Source organism: Cydia splendana, chromosome 13, assembly GCF_910591565.1.
Source record: "Cydia splendana chromosome 13, ilCydSple1.2, whole genome shotgun sequence".
NCBI lineage: Eukaryota > Metazoa > Arthropoda > Insecta > Lepidoptera > Tortricidae > Cydia > Cydia splendana.
The window spans coordinates 12494773-12512953 of record NC_085972.1 but is presented as its reverse complement, the minus strand read 5'-3'; the positions used below and the strand labels follow the sequence as shown (position 1 = coordinate 12512953).

At 36.6% G+C, this 18181-nt stretch overlaps 1 protein-coding gene across 1 annotated transcript; it reads right to left on the bottom strand.

The window, feature by feature from the left end:
* Positions 1 to 3433: 3433 nt before the first annotated feature.
* LOC134796081 (uncharacterized) lies at positions 3434 to 5232 on the bottom strand. Its single transcript, XM_063768017.1, has 2 exons — positions 4201 to 5232; positions 3434 to 3517 (listed from the first exon to the last, which is right to left on the bottom strand). Exons 1-2 carry the CDS (start codon positions 5035 to 5037, stop codon positions 3494 to 3496), a joined length of 861 nt encoding a protein of 286 aa, XP_063624087.1. The 5' UTR covers positions 5038 to 5232; the 3' UTR covers positions 3434 to 3493.
* Between the last annotated feature and the right edge of the window lie 12949 nt (positions 5233 to 18181).

Sequence of the window (18181 nt, the reverse complement as noted above, 5' to 3'; positions counted from 1 at the left end):
GTTTAGAACAAGAACTCCAGTTTTGGAACATTGGCGATAATTGGATTAATGTTATGTGGCCCATTGGGATGATGGGATAGAGTTTTCGTAGTCCATCTGTGGGTTTCTGTATGCTACTGTAAATTAAGTTGGAGTTGAATTAACGATTGTAGTTCGTTGGTAGGTATAACTAGTTCAAGAGCCATTCGAGTACGCTCTTTTCTTGAGGTTTGAAGGTCATATCCGTCCAGAAATACCGCAGGTGACAGTTCATTCCAGAGTGTAGCTGTGCGAGGCAGGAAGTTTCTGGAGAAACGCTTAGTTGAGGACTGAAAGATGCGGCAGGGATTAATCCCGAATAATTCCTCAAGCTTTTTCGGGGCTAATTTGTCCTTAAACCCTTTAAATGGCCACCGAACAGGACTTCACTCGAGATGTCGACGCCAAGGATTCCGATACTGGCTGTGGGAGTCATGGGCGTGCTCACAAAACGAGGTGATACGACGTGCGCAACCTTTTTTGCGGTAAACGCGCCAGCCTGTTTTTTAGGGTTGAAACGGGCTAAATTAAGTCGACCCTATTCTTTAGGGAAGTCTCAGTTTTAGACAAAATAATGTTTCGTCTCTCGATGACAATTCGTGCTCAATAAGCGATTGAAATTAGGTACATCATCCGGTTGTTATTACTACCACGGAGCACAGAGGCATGTTTATGTAAATTCTTATTCCTCTTGTCAATTACAATGTAAGATCTCAATATACTGGTATGTCCGCTCAGAAAGTGATGAGAATAGCATACTGGAACCTATTGAAGTTATAATATGCGGCTGGTAAAGTTACTCTGGAAACTGTAATAGTACCTACTGTTTCGTATGCATGGAACAAGGATTCAGTACTTTATATTAAATAAAAGATTATTTACGATAATCAATAATTGTATTCAAAGACGCCATGTTCGCGAGTGGCCTCTTGCCACAGATAATGGTATTTATGACACATATGTCACATCCCCCCCTTATGCTAATTGATACTATACTAATTACAAAAGCTCTCGAGCCACTAGAAGTTATTTTAACTTAAATCAAATTCGCCCAAGTAGGCAGGTTTCCTCACCAACCTTCCCTTCCTTGTAACTACTGGCAAATCTAATGGCTCTGGGTTAGGTGCAGGTACATTTGGCACCGGTTGAAGAGGAACATGTGCACGAGGCTCCGGTGCAGGCGGCACCATTGCATCTTGTCTTCCCTGACTACCCCTCTCATGCAGTGCCTGGCTTACATCTGATGAGTCCAGCATATTATACTGATTTGTAACAATAAACTTATTTCTACTATGCCTAATATGTTTTTCATTGCGCCTAACTAAATTGCCCCTATCATTTTTAACAATGAATGATCTAGGTCCACTGGCTTTATCCACTATTTTACCAGAATACCAACACTTACTTCTATTAACATCTTGAACAATTACATCTTCCCCTCTTTGAAATGGTTTCTTAGCTTTTGAAGTTTTATTATAATTGTCCCTAGATTTTTCATTATTAATTAACATTTGATCTTTGACATTTACACATAACTTAGGTTTTAACACTTCTTTGGAACAGGGCAAATTTGTTCTTAATAATCTGCTCATTAACAACTCTGATGGGCTGTAATCCAAATTTGCTACTGGAGTGGTTCTATAATGTAACAGTGCTAAATCAAAATTAGAACCACTTTCATTACACTTTTTCATCAGATTTTTAACAATCCCCACAGCTTTCTCTGCTAGCCCATTTGATTGCGCATAATGTGGACTGGACTTGACTAATTCTATGCCATGCTTTTTTGCAAATTGTATGAATTCAAAACTACCAAATGGCATATTGTCACTGACTATTTGCCTAGGGATTCCTAGAGTACTAAATATCTTAATTAACTCATCTATAATATTAGTGGTTGATTTGTTTTTCAGTTTTGCAACCTCAATCCATTTTGAAAAGTAATCTACAACCACTAAAAAATCTTTACCCGCATAGTACCCAATGTCCATACCTACTTTACTAAAAGGAAGATCAGGAATCTCATGTGATATAATTGGCTGTTTGCAGTTTGACATCCTGTACTTTTCACATACTTTACATGCTAACACACAATCCTCTATATCTCTTGACATTCCTGGCCAGTACAGTACTTTCCTAGCTCTCTTTTTACACTTTACTACACCTGCATGCCCTGAGTGTATTATATCTAACATTTCCTTCCTTAATGCTTTAGGAACAAGGACCATATTTCCAAAGTATACAATATTATCTGTAACCATCAACTCATGTCTTAATTTGTACAACTTTTTTAATTCTACACCATAAATATTTCGATCATTTTTTGGCCATTCTGAACTATACCACATCTTTATTTGTTGCAAGTTACCATCTTTATTTGTTTCATTTTGCAATTCTTTTAATTTACTTTCTGATATTTGCAAGTCTTTGTCTAGTCCATACACTTTTTCTGTTTCTACACTATGCACTAACTCTTTAAGTGTTGGCTCTATTTGCCCATTTGTTGAATTATAATGCCTAGACAAATAGTCAGCAACATACATTTGAGAACCTGGTATGTACTTAATGTCAAATTCATATTTTAAAAGTTTAAGAACCATTCTTTGCAGTCTGGCTGAAATTTTATTGATGTCTTTATTCATTATCGCCACTAAAGGCTTATGGTCTGTTTCAACAACTATTTTGCGTCCGTAGACAAATTGGTGATATTTTTCCATTGCAAGACAAACTGCAAAGAGTTCTTTTTCGATGGGAGCCCATCTTTGTTGACATTCTGTATAACATCTAGAATAAAAAGATATTGGTTTACCATTTTGAAGAAGACAAGCTCCCATGCCACTTTTTGAGCTGTCAGTTTGTAGAGTCACCAAACCGTCTCTCTTTAAAATATCTAAGGTTGGGGCTTTACTAATTTTCATTTTTATTTCTTCAAAAGCTTGACTTTGTGCTGTACCCCAATCCCACAATACATCTTTTTTTAATAGATCCCTAAGTTTTTCAGTTGTTTTGGAGTATTGTGGTATAAACTTACTTAAATAATTGCACATACCTAAAAACTTTTGTAGTTCTTTAACATTTTTTGGTTCATTCAAGTCCACAATAGCCTTTACATGTTCAGGATCAGGTTTAATTCCTGATTTTGACACTAACAACCCTACATATTTAACAAAATCACTTCTATACTGAACTTTGTTTGGATTAAATTTTACATTGAACTTCCTTGCTCTATCTATTACTTCACTTAAAATTTTATCATGGTCTGCTAAACTGTCCCCCGCAACAATTATGTCATCATAATACACATTTACCCCCTGTATATCACTAAATATGGCTGTATTTATTCTTTGCATTACCTCGGGAGCTGAAGAAATGCCGAATGGCATTCTCTTGAAAAAATACCTTCCGAAGGGAGTAGCGAAGGTGCAGAGTTTTTGTTCATCCTCCAAACTCACTTGAAAAAACCCATCCTTCATGTCTAGTACTGTGAAGACACTTTTACCTGCAAGTGAATATTTCTTCAGGTGAAGGAATTTGATAATTTTCTCGAAGAATGGCTTTATTCAACTCTTTGGGGTCTAAGCATAACCTAAGTGACTTATCTGGTTTTTCTACAATGACAAGATTGTTGCACCATGCGGTAGGTCCTTCTACTTTTTCAATTATTCCTCTACTTTCATAATTATTTAAAGTTTCTTTAAGTCTTTCCTTTATAGTCTGTGGAACTCTTCTAATAGGCTTAACTACTGGCTCTGAATTCTCTTTCAGCTTTATTGAATATGTACCTATATTGCCTAACCCATTAAACACATCATCATTTAATTTTACAAATTTATTCTTTTCTTCTGAGACTACAGCATCTACTCTTTTTATTAAATTGAATTGGACACAATCAGGCAAGCCTAAGATTGGTTTAACAGGCATATCCACAACAGTAAATCTTACATTGCCCTTTTTTCCCCTAACAGTACAGGTTAAATTAACACATCCCACAGTTTTCATTTTTTCTTCGTTATAAACAACTAACACTGTGGGTTCCCCGAGTTTACATTTGTCTAATTTTAAGCTTTCAAACAGTTCCAGTGATAAAGTACTACAGTCAGCACCAGAATCCAGTTTAAATTTTATATCTACTCCTTCAACATTTATTACTTCATACCATTGTAACCTATCTGAGCTACTTACAGAGTCTACTACAAAGTCTTCCGAACTGCAGTCGCTGTCATTTGTAGATTCCCTGATGCCATCAACTTTGTTTTTTGTGGATCTTTGTTTTTGCTGCGGTTTCTCTTCTTTCTTCTTAAATCTACACATTTCTGCATAATGGTTATAAATGTTGCACACAGTACATCTCCCATACGCAGGACATTTTCTTGGCTCATGTTTCTTACCACAATAACTGCAATTGTAATGAATCGGTTTCTTTACATCTTTTCTATAACGAGAACTTTCTCTTACCATATTTACTGACTGTACTTTTTCTTCCAGCTCTTTTACATTTTTCTTGCTGTATTCAGCAGCCTTGCATAATTCTAGTGCCGTATCCAAACTCAGTTCCTTCTCTCGTAACAATCTCTCCTTAATGCCCGTCTCACTCACACCTATCACTAACATATCTCTTACCATTCTATCTTCTTCTTTAAAGTTACATGTCTTAGCTGCATTCTTCAATCTTAAAACAAATCGTTCCACCGGTTCATCTGGCTCTTGTCGTAAATTATAAAATCTGTAGCTGTTCACGACGGTGTTAGTTTTGTTTTTAAAATGTTCATCAAACTTTTTAAGCAACTCAGCCCATTTTAATGTAGAAGTGTCACTCATACCATTGTAAATCTCTAAAATGTCTTCTCCCGCGCAGGTTAAGAAAATGGCTACCTTTTTTTCATCAGTCCCCTGTTCCAAATCCGTGGCCTGTATATATAAGTTAAACATCTGCTTGTATTTTTTCCAAGCCTCCGCATCTTCAATTTTGTATCCTTTAGGAGGCTGCAAGCCCAGGGTCATTACGGGCGTTTCCTCCATTTTGTTTGATCCACAAAGGTTTTATTTTCTTAACAAAGACTTCTATTTACCACTTAGGTTTTTTCTTCTTGTTATACTCTGTTTTCACCTGACACCATGTTTCGTATGCATGGAACAAGGATTCAGTACTTTATATTAAATAAAAGATTATTTACGATAATCAATAATTGTATTCAAAGACGCCATGTTCGCGAGTGGCCTCTTGCCACAGATAATGGTATTTATGACACATATGTCACACCTACGTTATATGAGCAGGTATTACATAGTTTCGATCTCTATTATTCTCCATTACCTATTATCGTGTTTGTGCAAGTTTTGCACACAAGATTGGAATATAAAATGTATTATACTTACCTAATTATTTATAAACGGTAGTCTTTATAGAATCTGCACGGAATCTGCACGGATTTCTTTGAATACCTACTTATGTTTTTGTTTGCAGAGGCATCTAATTTTTGCCCACATTAATATACATAAAAACTTGTGTCACAATTTTTTCAGCAGCATATTTTGAGAATAAAGATGAAAAGTACATAATAATAAAAAACTTATTACGCTTAGTTAACGCTTGAGCGCAAAATTAGCATAAAACCAAGTGGATAGAAGGTACGCGCTGCGTAATCTCAATAATGAAGACGAAATTTATTGTGTGCTTCAGGATGGACGAATTTTTAATGCGGCCAAATTTTACTAATTTCTACCATTATTCTCGCGTCAGATTAGCGGTTGTTCCTTTTTTTTGGTACGTCTACTATATTCTCACATTCTTATGTCTGGGTATTATTATTCATTCTTGTATCTGTTTGTGATATTAATTTTTGGGCATATCTGCGTAGGGTTGCCAGATCGAAAGGCGCTATTATCGGGAAACAATATCAATTTTTCGGGATTTCGGGACTTAAGTCGGGAAAAAAAAATTAGAGATGCCACGATGCCATGATTCGGCAACTATTCGGTATTCGGCCTATTCGGACACTTTGCCCAATATTCGGTATTCGGCCGAATGTTGCCTACTATTCGGCCGAATACCGAATATCTGTTGCATCTACCTAAAAAGAAAAATTACAAAAAAATTACCAAAAACTAGGTATATTTAATATTTAAAATGTATTCTTGGAAAGTAGTTAAATACGAAGGCACGTTTTTGAGCATTTATCGATTACAAAATATTTTATTTTTATCATGGGTAAACGTAGTGCTTTATTTGATGGCGAACAGTTTGCATAATAATTGTGACTCAAAATGTTCGCATGTCATGCCGAATATTCGGTATTCGGCCGAGAGGGGCCGAATATTCGGTATTCGGCCAAATTCATTATTCGGGGCATCTCTAAAAAAATACATTCAAATTAAAGTAATTGTATTAAAAACAACGATATTTTACATTATTGGCACTACGTCAGCTCGCTCGCTCGACGACAGTTCGGAACTTGAAATTATTGTTTTATAACGTGAAGCTGTTTTTCGGGACAGTTTACACTTTGTCGGGAATCGGGAACACCTGCTAAAAATCGGGAGAATCCCGCCAAATCCCGACCATCTGGCAACCCTATATCTGCGTAGCGTTGTAAACATTTGTTAAGTACAGACGACCACAAATATTACATATTCCTTTGTTGTTGCCCTTGTTCTAACGTAAATTAAAGACGGATCCTAAAATAACATTGTTTGTTTGTAATACAAGAGAGCCTTTATCGAATCGCTGAAAGCTTTTGAGAACAAATGTAAATAAAACGAGATTTTTCCTAAATAGTATTATATTAAGTATGTAGGGTAGGCATAGTAGGTACCTACACTAAAAGTACTATACACGATGATTTTTAATCGGTGATCAGGAGTAGAAAAATATTAATATCTAGCCCAAATTAAACTTATTAGGTTAGGTCTCACGCAATTATCTCATTGTTTAATTAATTCAAAGTTAAAACATAATTAAAACTAATAACCACTAAATACATGGTTATTCTAATGAAGTAACTACGATACGTCAAGTGCCATCGATATGGCGGGAAATTTGACGGATCTTTGACTTTGTTTATGCATATGACAATGACAATGACAAGTTATTACTCATAAATTATGAATTGCCATTAAGTTTATAAAGAGGCGAGGAGGAGGACTCATAGATACCGATTAGTAGAGTGACAAGGATTTTAGGATAAAATTGATCTCAAAATTAAAATTATGATAAAGAAAACAAGTTTGTTTCCATGTAATTACGACTTCAGCGTGATCTACATCAATTACTGAGTTAGAAAAAAATGTTCCTGATCACCGATTAAAAATCATCGTGTATATTTATTTTAAATTATATATGTATTGTATACTATAAGATTTCTGGTAATTCTTTCATTATAACTATGTATAGGTATCTCTGTTTTTGTAAACTTATAGTGCAGCCTATACATTATTTTGGGCTTGATTATGTACTTTTATCTCTATCCACTTCGGTTTAGCCACCTACATCTCACGGGACCGACCCTTAAAACGTTTTCAGCCCACATCGCGATAAAGCTACATAAACGCTAAGCATGTTAAGTAACAATAAGCTACCACAAAAGAGTCGGAGCGATGCCCGCAAACAATTACACGTCTTCTGTTATAGCTCGGCTATTGGATGAAGATAAACGACCCGCCTGAATGCAGCGGTCGGTTTTGTTACAAAAAGACCTTTTTAAATCTCCTTAGTGTTCCCTACTTAGATCGCTTCACAACTAGACTAAGCATCCACGTTTTAGAATTGGTTTCTTAGATAAATTATTTTGACCGCTTTATTCAGTTGCAATAACGTTCAGGAACTGTGAGATTGCATATAAAGATTGCAATAAAATATACGTTACTGATGGAACAAATATAAGCGGATTTAATTATTTCTATATATTAGTTACAACATAGAAACGATGCGACCGAGGTGTGGCTTGTAAAGTGTTCGTGTAGCTTCTTAAGCTAACGTCTGGATGGCTGGGCCTAAGAGTCGGACTAAGATTCTCTCTGCATGGCATTTGCAATGACAAAGAGTAGAAATGTCATCATTAATGTCAAATTTCTCTGAAAATACTTATGACGTTAATTAAATGACACTCCCTAACTTTATTGTATTCAAATCGGTGTAAAGTTAACTTAGATGGACTCTATCTTCGTAATGTGAAATCTATGGGAGACAATCTATAGATCCTTTTAATCCGCTGTCCGTGTGGTTAGATTGGACCTATAACTTTTCAAAACAAATTTACATAATTTTCCTCACGTCTCTTTTTAGCCGCCGCGTGTCTGTTTTAAATATTCGCGATGAAGAGAGGTATTATGTTTAGTCCGGATTTGGGAAAACCCTCACTCAAGGTTGGTTGATTCTACATCATACTGAGCCTGATATACATACTTCCATTTTAAACCTATAGACCATTTGACACTTGAACAAGTTGAACACGCTTGGATAGATGCATAAATTGCAAGCTACCAGCATCAGTCGACGTCTAGTGTAATCACTCATCCTTCGCTTGGGGAAAAAACATTTATTCCAATAATTACCTACCAATTCGTGTTTTTTTTCTGCGATATTGTGCTAAAGTGTTTATGAGTTTTATTACGTAGAGCAAACTTACATTATTCCAAAATATACCTATATACACATTACACGGTGGCTTAAAAATAGCTGCATTCCCATTGCCAGGGAGGTTTTGGGATTATACTGAGCAACTTTTACTATGGGACCAACCCCGAAATTACGAAAAATAAATTTACCCTCCTATAGAAAATGGACCAACCAAAATGTATGAAACAGCCAAAATTTTTTTTCGCGATTTAAGTTTTGGGTTCATAGTAAAAGTTGCTGAGTATAATCCCAAAACCTCCCTGGCAACGGGAATGCAGTAATTTTTTAGCCAACCTGTATACCTATATGAGTTACCCTTAAGTAATAAATCATCCGTGAATATACTTTTATAATATCAATTGTTCCAAAAAAGCGACTGGACTGGACATTCTCCTACGGTCATTACTGCTACAGAGTTCACCAAACCTATATTATCATGACCGTGAGCTCGTCTAGTATAACATGACCTGGAAACCCACAACAGTTGTACATAATTTGAAATTATACGTATACTGGTTATTTTGAAACGATGCGCTCGTGGTTTTGTGAATGATTGCCGAGAATTTTATTACTATCCGCGAATAACTCGTATTCCGTAATAGTCAGTGGCTTGTGATATACTTTTCCTTGCCGTTTAGTTTAAGAAAATATTGTCATAAGTATGCTCTTTTACCATTATGAGAAATATGTTTATCTAAGTAAGATCAAATAGTAAGGAAGTTTTATCGATCTGACTTCTTCCGGCCTACCTATCCTTTAGGGGCATATAATGTCCAAGTGTCGGAAAGACCAGAATGTATATTATGTATGATAAGTATCCAAATGTATAATAGATAGTCCTATTGCCAGAAAGTATAGGCGCCGTCATGTTTTTGTCATTAGTTTTCATTTATGTCTTAATTACATTGAATTAAATTACGAAAAAGGTCATAAATTGTCACTAGGAACCCCATTTAAAAACAGGTGTAATTAGTAATGTTAAATTGTTGATCAACTGTATAATTTGAATCATCTAGCTCAGGTGATAAAGTCGCTGTCGGAGAGGATCCATGCTTCATAAATATTAAATTCTCATAATACCCTACTGCCAGAATTGCCCGTGTCACAATGTCTAGTGTCAAAAAGCTCGAATACAAAAATCTTGGGACACTTTTTTTATCCTATCAAGATCGAAAGAGCTCGTGATTCTGAGTTGTAATGACATAAAAATAAAAATATGACCAAATAAATAAAACAGTGAAGTGTACAATAAAAAAAATAGCTCACACATATCCTCATAATAATACTCTGAATCAGAGAGAATATACTTAAATGATGTCCATAAAAGCTCTTTAAGGTTAAGCATCATTTACTTCTGTAATTGCGTCACACGGTCACGTCTTACTCCTGGGATCATTCCACTGGCTTACCGAGCACGGGCGAACCAAGGCACATGCCAACCAATAAATATTAATTAGTAGGTACTCTTGATGACACCTGATATGGTTCCAATATCATTCTAATATCTATTTGAAGTCAGGTGCACGTTTGAATTCGAATTGGCCTGCGAGTTTATCAACACCTTGTTAGATTTGTCAGTAATTTATTTCATAGCTCGAGGGTTCATGCAGCAAATTCAGCTATTGTTGTTCAGTATGATAAATCTTCAAGTCACGTTTTTTTGGTTCTGCCGATAACTGGACCCGAACGCGCTTGGGAATAGGGCCTGATGGCCTTTACAGAGGAGAACGATCCATCTCGGAATTACACCCCAGCGTCCCTGAGGAATCGAGGGTACTCTTTAAAATCACTAACCCGGGACAAAGCTTTTGAATTTACGAGTTCGAGACAACGTTCCGCATGTGTATGTTTTTAAATCTGGGTATATTGATACGGTTATTGAACGTGCTAAACACTTAACACTGATGTAAGGCCTGGACTAATAGTTTCCGCATTCTGAAGCGTTTTGTAATGACCGTCTCTTCTTCTTAGTCTCATACTCTTGTCAGAGTAGTCGTGGTTATTGAGGTCGTTGTAAAAAAAAGTAAGTATTAGTCAAAAACGCAAACGCAAACGCATACTAACGGAAGCTAGACAACACTAGTTAATTACGCAAACTAGTGAAATATGAGCATAAGTGTATTTTGCCGATTCTTTTCTCTCCCTTATTTAAATTTCTTGAAGTCTTGCAAATCCGGCTTGTTCACGGCTCGACACGTAAAACCGGCTGCATCAATCTAGTCATGTAGCTTACTTGTCAGGTGCGCAGCAAAACTTACAAACAAAACTTGGATTTGTGCTCGGCGTTGAGTGGCTAAGGTTTTAGCGGGCGTGTAGCGGTAGCGGGAAAATCTATACTTAGGGTTTTAAAAATATTATCTTCTATCCTATCATTAGATCATACCTACCTATTTAAAAAGTTTTCAGTGGAAATGGTCAACGGTTTGTTCTGAGTCTCCTGAATATAGAACGCTATAAGTAATTAGCACACGTATTGCGGTGGCTATGAATAACCCAAACCAAACCAAAATGCATTATTAAATTAACAACTTTCGGGCAAATTTATCTTGTGATTAAAATATAAATAAATAAATAAATAAATAAATATTAGGGGACATCTTACACAGATCAAACCTAGCCCCAAACTAAGCAAAGCTTGTACTATGGGTACTAGGCGACGATATACATACTTGTATAGATAAATACATACATAGAAAACAACCATGACTCAGGAACAAATATTAGTGTTCATCACACAAATAAATGCCCTTACTGGGATTCGAACCCAGGACCATCGGCTTAGCAGACAGGGTCACTATCCACTAGACCAGACCGGTCGTCAAAAACTCAATTTAACATGGAAATGGCATAACGTAGCCACTCCGTTAGGTTATAAAACTTTGTCTTGAGAATCTAAGTAAACTTACAAATTCAGTTATGGTTTAGTCTTAGAGGATATAACCAACGGAGACGCCATGTCTAAAATTTTCGGTACAAAATAGTCTGCCGTTTTTTGCGGGGGAGGGGCACATCAAATGTATAGGTACGTCATGTCAGATAAACGTCAGTCCATACATATGGTTGACAAGTTGTTGACCATTGGCCGCCTATTTTCGACAGAGGGGAACGCCTGTTAATGGCGGCTCCATTGTTAATTACTCCGAGGGTTTAGTCATCCTGACGTCCACAAACTAGCCTATTCCGAGAGACTGACGTCGCGGGCCTTTTATACTTTATGCAGATTTGCCATCCGATCGACTATTCGAGTCGAATAAGACCCGACCCACCAGTATATTCTCGTCTTGAGTCAACCTACACCTTATTAAGGTTGTATTCACATAGAATGCGAGCGAGTCATTGCTATATGTGTATAGCGCTGTCTCTCACACACTGGACCGGCGTGCGCAAGCAAAGCAAGGTCTTGCTATTATTTCTAGTTGCCGGCTCAGTACAAAATCGCCATTAATATAAATTATGTTTCTGTCTGAAAGATCAAGAAAAATCTCTGATATAACCATTCAATTGTTATACCATTGAATGGTCGGTATACCTAACGAAATAGGGTCACTCACCATGCCTGCTAATATAATATGTAAAAGTATTCAGGCGAATTGTGGATGGCTTTATCCCCGCGATAAAATACGTGTCACTAATACCATGCCATTGATAGAGACGGACACTGTCTTTATCACGCTGTCACCTAGACAAATACAACCATCATATTAATATATCATTTTGAATTATATGCAGATCGCTGATTGTAGTCTGTGACCTGACTCACGAATACTGTATCTTGTCGCCTTGAGCCAACCTGCGCCTTGTTAACGGTAATGAAAGATAATACGAGGCAACATCTTGCATCTGCGCTCCATGCACACTATTCGCTGCAACTTCACTAATGAATATACGTGGGGGAAAGTTGGGTAATCACACATATGGCATATGGCTAACTTAATTTAAAAATATCTCAGTTACTATACACGAACTTCACACAAGTACCTATGGCATAATAAAATTTCGAAACTTACCAAATTCCTATTTTTATGTCATGTCATGAAAATAAAAATAAAAATGAAAATTAAGATCAAATAAAAATATAGACACAAAAATATGTACATTACATTAAAAGTAAATATGTGTACCTAATAAAAATGTTACGCATTCTTAGAATTCTGTCAGTTTGATACGAAAACTAATGCTCGATGTATGGCGTTATATTTGATGTAGGTAGGTACTTTTAGTGTGAGCACCACCGTACTTTAAAGCCATTTAATTACCAAACTTAAAAGTAAATGACTGCATCAGTTTTGTATTCAGATTTCGAAACAGTGTTTTATTTATTACGATCAAATTAATACGTACAAGCCTGTTGGCGAGAATATAAATAACATAATAATTATTAAGTATTCAACCACAGGTGTCCGAGTAGGGTAATTAATCAAATATTACAAAGGGCCAGACCGTAGATCGCGCACTCTGATTTAATATTTACATTACAGGCGTCCAATGTAGGTATTCCAAACGCCAGATTTAAATTGATTTACTAACATTAGACAACGAAACAAAAATGTGGGGAGTTTGGTGAAATAAATATTTAAGTCAGTGAAAAATCCCTCGCTCTGTATAAGGCGAGATCGCGGGAAGGAATTAAATTAGCCGGGACTCCGGGACTCGAGGGCGGGGTCACAACATATATCCCAAATGTTTCTTTTAGTTACATACTTATTCCCCAACCGGGGTAGACGAGGGCAATTTTACATGCTTTGTGGTTATTTCTGTAGGCATTCTCTGATTAGTTGCTTGTTCACTGAGCAATTTGGGCCTATTTTTGTCAGGCAGTTCCGATGAAACGAGTTCGTTATATATTTAATTCTCGGAATATTTGGATTTTGTCGAACGAAAGTGGATACAGTCAGTGTAACTTTCTTGTATGGCATTGCATGGGAGGAGCTTTAGATAAAGTATTAAGCGCCTTGAGTTACGATGAATTTATTTTGCGCAACAATATTCTGTACTCGAAATTTCGGATGAAGTTAAGAATATCGATAACGTACAATGATTGTACCTTTGATGTTTCAGATTTTGCTATGTTAGTATAGTTACATAAAGTACACAACTGCACATCTTCATGGAAATCTACAGACAAACAATTAATCAGCTGACTTTATTATCAAGAAAACAAAAACCAGCTTTCTGTTAATGTAAGTCGTTTTTAGGGTTCCGTACCCAAAGGGTAAAAGCGGGACCCTATTACTAAGACTCCACTATCCGTCTGTCCGTCTATTTGTCTGTCTGGCTGTCACCAGGCTGTAACTCATGAACTGCGATAGACAGTTGAAATTGTCACAGATGATGTGTTTCTGTTGCCTCTATAACAACAAATACTAAAAAGTACGGAACCCTCGGTGGACAAGACCGGCTTGCACTTGTCCGGTTTTTTAACTTACATTTGAATTGCTTTTAATACGACGAAAACCTTTAAATTTACTAAAAATAAGTAAGAATTGTCAAATATCACTTTAACATGCTTTAACTAGCCACTAATCCGCAAAGCGACGGCTCCATTGACGGGCTATTGTGTATTGGGTAGTATAACATTTATTTGATGATGTCCGTAATTACCTGGCATTATTAACGATATCCTCGTCGAGAAGTGGGTCGCGACATTGAAACCATAAATCAAGGTGTCACAGCAAATTGTTATCGAATTAGACAGGATCGAGAGGGGCCGGTGTTCAGCCCAATGGCGTATAGGATGTCGGCCATTAAAAAAAAACGGCCATTTCAGAGTCGGGCTAAAACACGGAGGAGTTCGTACTGCAATAATACGTTACACAACAAAGACCGCAAAAATATCTGACACGATCTCATTTGTAGATGTCACACATTTTTGCGGCATTCGAAGAGTAATATATATTATTGCAGGTGACTGTAGCAATGTTGCAGGTGTAGGTATAAAGATAAAGAGAAGGTTGGACGGATGGACACCTGAGGCTTAGTATAGGGCACCGTTGACACTCTTCGGGTACGGAACCATAAAAATGCCGGTCCGGCCGTAGTTTATATCTTTGACCTTGCACTACCGTTACGGATTTATATTTGGCCCTATATTTCACTGAGATAGAAAACATCACTAGGTATAAAAGGTAATTTTGTTATGATTTGTGCAGTAGTTGTTATTTATAGCATTTTCGGAAATGTAGCTAATCTCACTGATGTAAACTTTCACGATTTTTACTTATTAATCGCGTAAAATTAAGTTTTAAATTTCGGAGGAATTGTCGGAGGTAAATTTAAAACTTAATTTTACGCGATTGTCCCGTCGTTGTGAATAATAATGTAGCTAATCTGCTGTTATTTTATTAGCTAGTTATTACAGAGTCGATAAGTTTGTGCAAGCCAAATAACATAGTTAACATCTACGTTTGTGTGTGAGTGGCGTTCTGTGTTGTCAACCTGTACCTACAATAGTTCCACATTTATTAAAGCATGTTGACGATTGACGACCCGCATAACTGTCATTTTCATTTACTCGATTAGTGTTGGTGACTCGCTATGTACTTTCTAGTACATATAACAGCATTAACAGTAATTTTGTATGTTAGGGATTTTCCATCAGTTGGTTATTACTCTCTATCTTATCTATCTCTCCTAATTCAGATAATCTACATAATGCTATGTATTTATTGCTATCAAATATCGAGCGAGTTTATTGTAGTATATAAATACAGAAAACTGTCTAATCGGTAAAGTCTAAAGTTTACAGAATCAAGGCTACGTATTTTAAGCAATTTTACTCTAATATTAATTTCATTTTCATTCGCATTCTGTAGATTTTACTTTATCAAAATAATTGTAAGTGATTTGGCTATAACATCCGTTACGTAGGACGGCGTGTCATGTAGTTTATGTTTCCCGTCAATTTGATGAAGCGTTTTTGACTGTCTTCCCACTCAATAAATTTGATGACACCAAATTCCACTTGTTAAGCTTCATCGGTCATCAATCACCGTCCTCGCGACAAGTGGTTGCATAGAACACAACGTCATTACCTTGCTTTGGTAAAATGCACTATACTGGGAGGCTGATACAAGATATTTGTATGCGATTGTACCTACTTATTTCTATGATCGATTATTTCTATATCAGCCATCCAGAAAAATAATCATATCACTCTTCCATATCAGTGCGACAGAGAGACATTAGCGTAGCATAACTAGTTGCGTTAGACTGCACGATTAGCTCGAATTCGTGAGTGACACCGCTGATTTTTAGTGCCCGTAAGGCCCGTCCGATATATATGTCAATGCCTAATACCAGTAGATTGGTATGTGTCGCCATAATGTGTGACCGTAAAGTACTGCAAGTTTGAAGCATTACGCAGATTATGAGTAATCCATTGATGTAAGCGCTCGAACGAATTCTAAACCTTTGTGTACATTTTTAAACCTGCTAGTAGATTATACATCCAAAAGCAAAGACAAACGATCATGTTTATTATTGCACTTGGTTGTATATTTGGTTTAAATATCGGTTACCAACTGTAATAAGTAATATTCGACAGCGTAACAAGCTTTGTGGAAATTATAATCACTACACTTTATAAAACAAACAGGCCTATTCGGATTTCGAGATAATCACAAGATCTTGAGACGATTTAGAGATCTAGATCTACATTAGATATCGACTAGATGTGACTTGGATATCTAAGTCATAACTTGTCGAAATCGTTCAAGAGGACCTCCAGAATCGCGGAAACGTCAAATTTGACATATCTATCTTACAAATATCTTTAAATTATCCGTATCGTAACTTGTTGAAGTCTAGTAGAAATCAAATTCATTTTCCGAATCGAGCCGAAAGTCCCCCGCCGCGTCTGTGTTTGTTTGTATGTTCGCGATAAACTCAAAAACTACTGAACGGATTTTCATGCGGTTTTCACGTATCAATAGAGTGATTCTTGAGGAAGGTTTAGGTGTATAATTAGTTAACCCGTACGAAGCCGGGGCGGGCCGCTAGTATAAAATAATGCGAAGCCGCTTTGAAGATTAATTATGCATAATTTAATGAAATAAATGCTATTCTAGTTTTAGCACTGAGCTTAATTGCTCACATCTGCCGACATCAAATGATATTATGACGACTTGCGCTCTAAAAGCACACGAGCTTTGATAAATCGAATGCATTTATGATCAAATGTTTCAGTTGCTTTGTGCATGATTCGGATTAATAGCAAAGCTTTTCATTAATTAAAAGTAAGGTATACACTGTTTAGACAATTAATAACAATATTACAAATTAAAATGTAATTATGAACAATTCACATGGAAATAAAATTATTTAATAATCATCATACATATAGGTTAACAATAATTTTTGAGTTGGCGGAAGGCAATGAAGGCATTAATACCGTCTTAATTTAGTTTCAAATCATCCAGACGAAAGGTTGTATCTAGATTTAAAAAAATAATAAATCATTTACTCTCGCAATGTATGTAAAACCAGCATTAATTACTTTAACATATTATTTTTGTGCGAAATATAAACATGTGCCGTTTTATTACACAATAATAAATATTAATTAGAGATAGAATCCAATATTCGATCCAGACGCAGTAATACGTGAACAGAAATTCCCCGGTTCTTGTGACTTAGGGCAACGGATAGCGTCCCCTTGCGGAGGGTCAGCGGGGGAGCAATGACAACCCCAAATAGAAAGGGCCCAGAGAAAACTTCGTCCCTCCGTTTATACGAGCCTCATAGAATCCCGCTTAGCCCCAGAGCAAGACCCTTCCTTACTTTCACAAGCTCATATCCTTCTCAATGTTCACAATCTAAAAAGAACTTTAGACTTTCGTAATAAAGCTCATTTTAAAAACAGGATAGTGAATGCATGAGCGATTAGGAAGGAAATCAGTAGCTTCACTACAGTTGTTATAGCCACGCATGCCAGTTCGCTTTTTTCTGTATGGTATTTCATATGAAAACAAAAGATGTCATATTTGTTAATACTGATGTCTTTATGAAAATACCTCGCCGTTATTGCATTGTGAGGTAAAGAGGCAGCTTTGTCTTGGCGTAATAAAATGTGTATATAAAAATAATATTGCAACATAATGCGAGTTTTTTCTACGTACGCTCTGTCTTTTGTGAACCGCTACAAACGCGGTTGCGCAAAAAAAAATAAGGGAGTGTAGCTATGCAAAATAAAAACGTTGTTTTTTTTTAAATACCTGAGTACCACTGCTTGCGACAGGTCCGAGCACAGTCTAAAAAGAAAGAGAACGTGCTATGCATTAGAGAGAGAGACAAAATGATTAGTGACTTGCATCGTCTGCTTTGTTAGACAGTGAGAATTTAGTATGAAGCAGGTACTTTTATGAATCAGCTCTTCGCCGCTCAATTGATTACACTTTAAAGGATGACTCACGCTAGACCGGTCCGTGCCCGGGCCGAGGCGTCCGACATGTCATTTTCTATGACGGCTGAAACGGAAAACGACGCGCCGGTAGCTCCGGCCCGGCCCCAGCCCGGTCTAGCGTGAGTCATATTTACTTTAAAGTGTAAATA